Source organism: Chinchilla lanigera, unplaced genomic scaffold (assembly GCF_000276665.1).
Source record: "Chinchilla lanigera isolate Chin_1 unplaced genomic scaffold, ChiLan1.0 scaffold00173, whole genome shotgun sequence".
NCBI lineage: Eukaryota > Metazoa > Chordata > Mammalia > Rodentia > Chinchillidae > Chinchilla > Chinchilla lanigera.
In genome coordinates this window covers 357,450-361,459 of record NW_004955574.1, presented here as the reverse complement: position 1 = coordinate 361,459, position 4,010 = coordinate 357,450, and the positions used below count along the sequence as shown (strand labels likewise).

Genomic DNA, 4,010 nt, shown 5'->3' with positions numbered 1-4,010 from the left:
GCTGGCGGCCGAGAGCGCCAAGGAGCTGGTGGAGATCGCGGTGCCCGAGAACCTGGTGGGAGCCATCCTGGGCAAGGGGGGCAAGACGTTGGTGGAGTACCAGGAGCTGACAGGCGCCCGCATCCAGATCTCCAAGAAGGGCGAATTCCTGCCAGGCACGCGGAACCGGCGGGTCACCATCACGGGCAGCCCCGCGGCCACGCAAGCCGCTCAATACCTCATCAGCCAGCGGGTCACCTACGAGCAGGGGGTGAGGGCCTCAAACCCCCAGAAAGTGGGATGAGGCCTGTGGTGTGCGCGCCCGTCCTCCCTCCTCCCGCCTCCCGCCTCCCCCTCTTCCTCCTCCTCCGCTCCCTCCTCCCCCAGCTCCTGACCTGACCTCAGCTTGGTGCGGACCTGCTGTTTGGGGATGGGGCTGGGGTAGGCCTGACTGCACCCTCCCCTTCTGGTAGTCATAGGCAGGATTGAGTGGTGGTTGGGGAAGGGGCTCAGAAGCCCCTCCCTGACCCTGAGCTGACCCCTCCTCCTCCCTCCCTTCCTGTGCTTGACTGGGCCTGCTCCTCCCCTCCCAGGGCCCAGGTCTGTGTGATATCTGTATATATTGCATTTTGTTGATTTTAATAGAAAACAAAGCGTTATTTTCTCTTTCTTTCCCTCCTTTTTTCCCCTCTTTTTTCCTTCCGTAAGGACATTTTTTCCCATTTATAAAGTTTTTGTTTTCAAATGGGAGGAGGGGAGGGAGCCTCTGGGTCACCTGGAAGGAGGGGCCTCCCTGAAATGCTTTGATCCTGCTCCAGATCCAGGACAGCCATGGGAGTAGAGGTAGCTGAGGAGTCTCGAGCTGAAATGGGGCATCTGGAGCGGAGACCCCTGAGTTCCCGGATTTCCTCAGCTACTGTGTCCCCGCTGGAGTTGCTCCTCCTGGGTGGAATTTTCACTCTTTTGTTGTCAGGTTGGATGGGGGCAGGGATGGCGCAGCTGGGAATGAAGCCGGCTCTGGGATTGGGCGAGTCCTGTGAATAGGACTCTTGTGAGAGGCTGGAGCAACTTGCTGTGGCATCTGTGGCTTTTCCTAGAGTAGTGGGTGTGAGGGTCCCATTGTGATGTCATTGAGTCAAGTACTTTTGGAGTGTTTCTGGGTGCTCCTTACGTTCGTTATAGGAACCAATTTCTCAGAGGTCATTCCTTATGACGATGAGAGACAAGGACTTCTTGTGAGGTCTTAGTGAGCCCTTTCTTGAAGGTCATCTAGGTGATATCTGGGGGGTATGTACTTCCTCTGGAGTCTTGAGGTCATTTCCTGTGATGTCATCAGAATGAAGCATGCACTTCCTGTATTGGATGATGGCCAGTCCTTGACTGTCCTCCACCCAGACACCCCTTTTGGTATTGACCTGGGGGTCCTCCCAGAAAGAGAATAAAGGGTGGGGCTTGAATCCAATCTGGAGGATTCTAAAGGGGGAAAAAACAAATATTGTCAAGGTCATCTCCATCCAAACACACCAAGACTGCAAATGTGCCCTGGCAGGAGGCTTGCAAAACAGAGCTAGAGAAAACTAGTGTTAAAGAATCCCCTTCCCACCCGCTGCCTTCTGTGTGCATGCCTGTGTCACGTGGCTTTGTTTCATTGACTCTGGTGAGCCAGATGTTTGGTGGCTGTCAGGCCAGTGTGGCCCGGTGTCGAACTCGTTGAGCCAGGGTAGCATGTGTGGTCCGATGGATGAGATCAGCTTGGTGGCTTCCAGTAGGCTGGCATACTTGGACGGTGTCTGGTGATGCATCAGAATGTTTTGGTGTGCTCACCTTGGGCTCTGCGGAACTAGAATATTCGGATGAAGTCTGACAAGCCAGGCAGCCCTGAGAGTTGTTTGGGGGATGCACCGTGTGGTCAGCTCTAAGGATCTGTTAGTGAACTGCGATGTGAGGGCCTGACAACGCTATAGACTAGGATAGCTGAGCCCCACTTCCCCCCTCCCACTTCCTCCCTCCCTGCCCTCTTGGAGACCATGCCCACTTTCTCCAACCCAAAGCAGGGCGCTCAGTGCCCTGGTTCCATCATCAGCATCTCTGGGGGAGGGGTACCCCCATGCTCGCCCTCTCCCCCACTCCCCCTCCTAGGTCTTCCAGACCCTTCTCTTCTCCATGGCTTTGGGGGAATCTGGCCTCCTCCTGGTCTCCCCTCCAAACAAGGAGGGAAGAAAAGCCACAGAGACAATTCCCACCCCAAAGCCTGGGAGACCCCCACCCCTTGCTAGAGAGCCACCCCCAAATCAAAATGTGAAAATCCTTAGAAAGCAATAGCCTTCAAGGTACCTTGCACTGAATTTCCTACCCTGGCCCTTCCATCCAATGGGAGGCTATAGCTTGGGCACTGGGGTGACTCTTTCCATGCCTTTGTCATCTCCAGGGTGAGGGGCAGGCCCCATTTCCTGCACCCCCATCTCCCACCGCCTATCACTGATGCCTCCGCCCCTCATCTCCACACTGAGCCCAGATGGAGATCCGAGTGCCAAAACAATTCCTGATAGAACTTTGTACATATCTTCTGTAGTGGGGGGGGTGCTGGAGTTGGAGGTTGGGGTGGCTTGGTAGGCCACTGCTCCCTCCACCTCCCAAAAGACCTTATAGTATTTCATAGGATCTTCACCTAAAGGTGGAGATGACAGTATCTAGCTGAAATATCTCCCTACAATCCCCCAGGCCCCCAAGAGGAGGAGAAGAAACCAGGGTGAGGTGAAGTAAGGTCTGGGATTGGGGAGGTGGGAGCAGATGAGCTCATTTGCATATCATTAGCATCCTCTGCTTAGCAGCCGCTTTCTACAAATTCATTGGCTGGAGTCTGGGTCCCAATCAGTTGGGTCCATTACTCCTGTCACACAGACATGGCTCTGGAGGCTGGGCCTCCTGCAAAGTGTTCCCTTGGGTGTCTGTGTAAACCCCTTCCTAGTCCCACTTCTTGGGGACCCTCACCCCAGCAGCCAGGGCTATCTGAAAGGTCGTTTGCTAGCTCAGTGAGCTAGTTCACTCGCCATGCTGGTGAGTGGGGAGCCACGTACCTTTCCGTTTCACCCTGGGAAACCCATTCCACCATCTTCCCCTTCCTTAAAAATCCCTTCTGCAATCTGACCTCAATCTTTCGTGCTGCAGTTTGTCCAGAAGGGACACAGATGTGGGGACAGGGATGGGGACTAGTGAAAAACCCATCGCTTCTTTGTTTTCCCCTCTCTCCATTAGCTCTCAGAGAATCTGAGCAGCCTCCGTGCACCCAGCTCCTCAGCACCCAGTAGGTGCTTAATAAGTGTTTGCTGCATTGAACTGTCTCCTCATTGCCCTCCGGCTTCCCCTAGCACGTCCCTCTCCCTGGCTGTCTCTGGCCCCGTGTTCTCTGTCCCGTCTCTATCTTTGTCTGTGTCTGTCTTCCTCCTCAACTCTCTCCCCCATCTCCCCATTTTAAAAAGTGCCAAACTTCCTTGGAACTGAGCCGCTCTGGGGGGGAGAGGACCTTGTCTGAGTGGAGGAAGCGGGACCATCCTTCGAGGAGGCCCCTAACAGGCACTGAAAAAAATCTGTGGACACTGAGCTAAATTGGGTCCCCCTTCCTCATTCCTCTTGCCCTGAATTTTTCTTAGAATCTTTATAAGAAAAAAGGGAAAAAGAAAGAAAAAAAAAAAAACCTCTCCTTTTCAAGTAACCTCTGCCTTTTTTGATCCCCCTTCCAAATTCCACCAGCCGGGGAGAACCCCCTATTGCGGCTTTCTGGGCAAAGCAGTAGAAATCAGGAGGGGGAGACAAACTTAGCCCCTCTTCTGCTGCCCCAAAGGGCAGTACCAGTGGAATGTGGGAGAAGGCCCCAAAGCACTTACCAGAACAAGGGGTTCAATGTGCCAAATTCACCTCCTTCGTCGCCCCTTTCAGGGGACTCTGAGCCAACCTGCCCAGCCATCTTCTGCCCTGTTCCAGCCACCTCTACGTGGGCAAGGAGGCCTCACTGCAATAATTAGTCGGGCGGG

At 54.3% G+C, this 4,010-nt stretch overlaps 1 protein-coding gene across 1 annotated transcript; it reads left to right on the top strand.

Moving 5' to 3' along the window:
• Positions 1-638, top strand: Nova2 (neuro-oncological ventral antigen 2; the record flags this gene model as incomplete). The annotated part of the gene is given in 1 exon segment (XM_013509572.1): positions 1-638. A coding segment is annotated over 1 exon segment (283 nt), but the record flags the coding sequence as incomplete, so codon positions are not given.
• Positions 639-4,010: the final 3,372 nt, after the last annotated feature.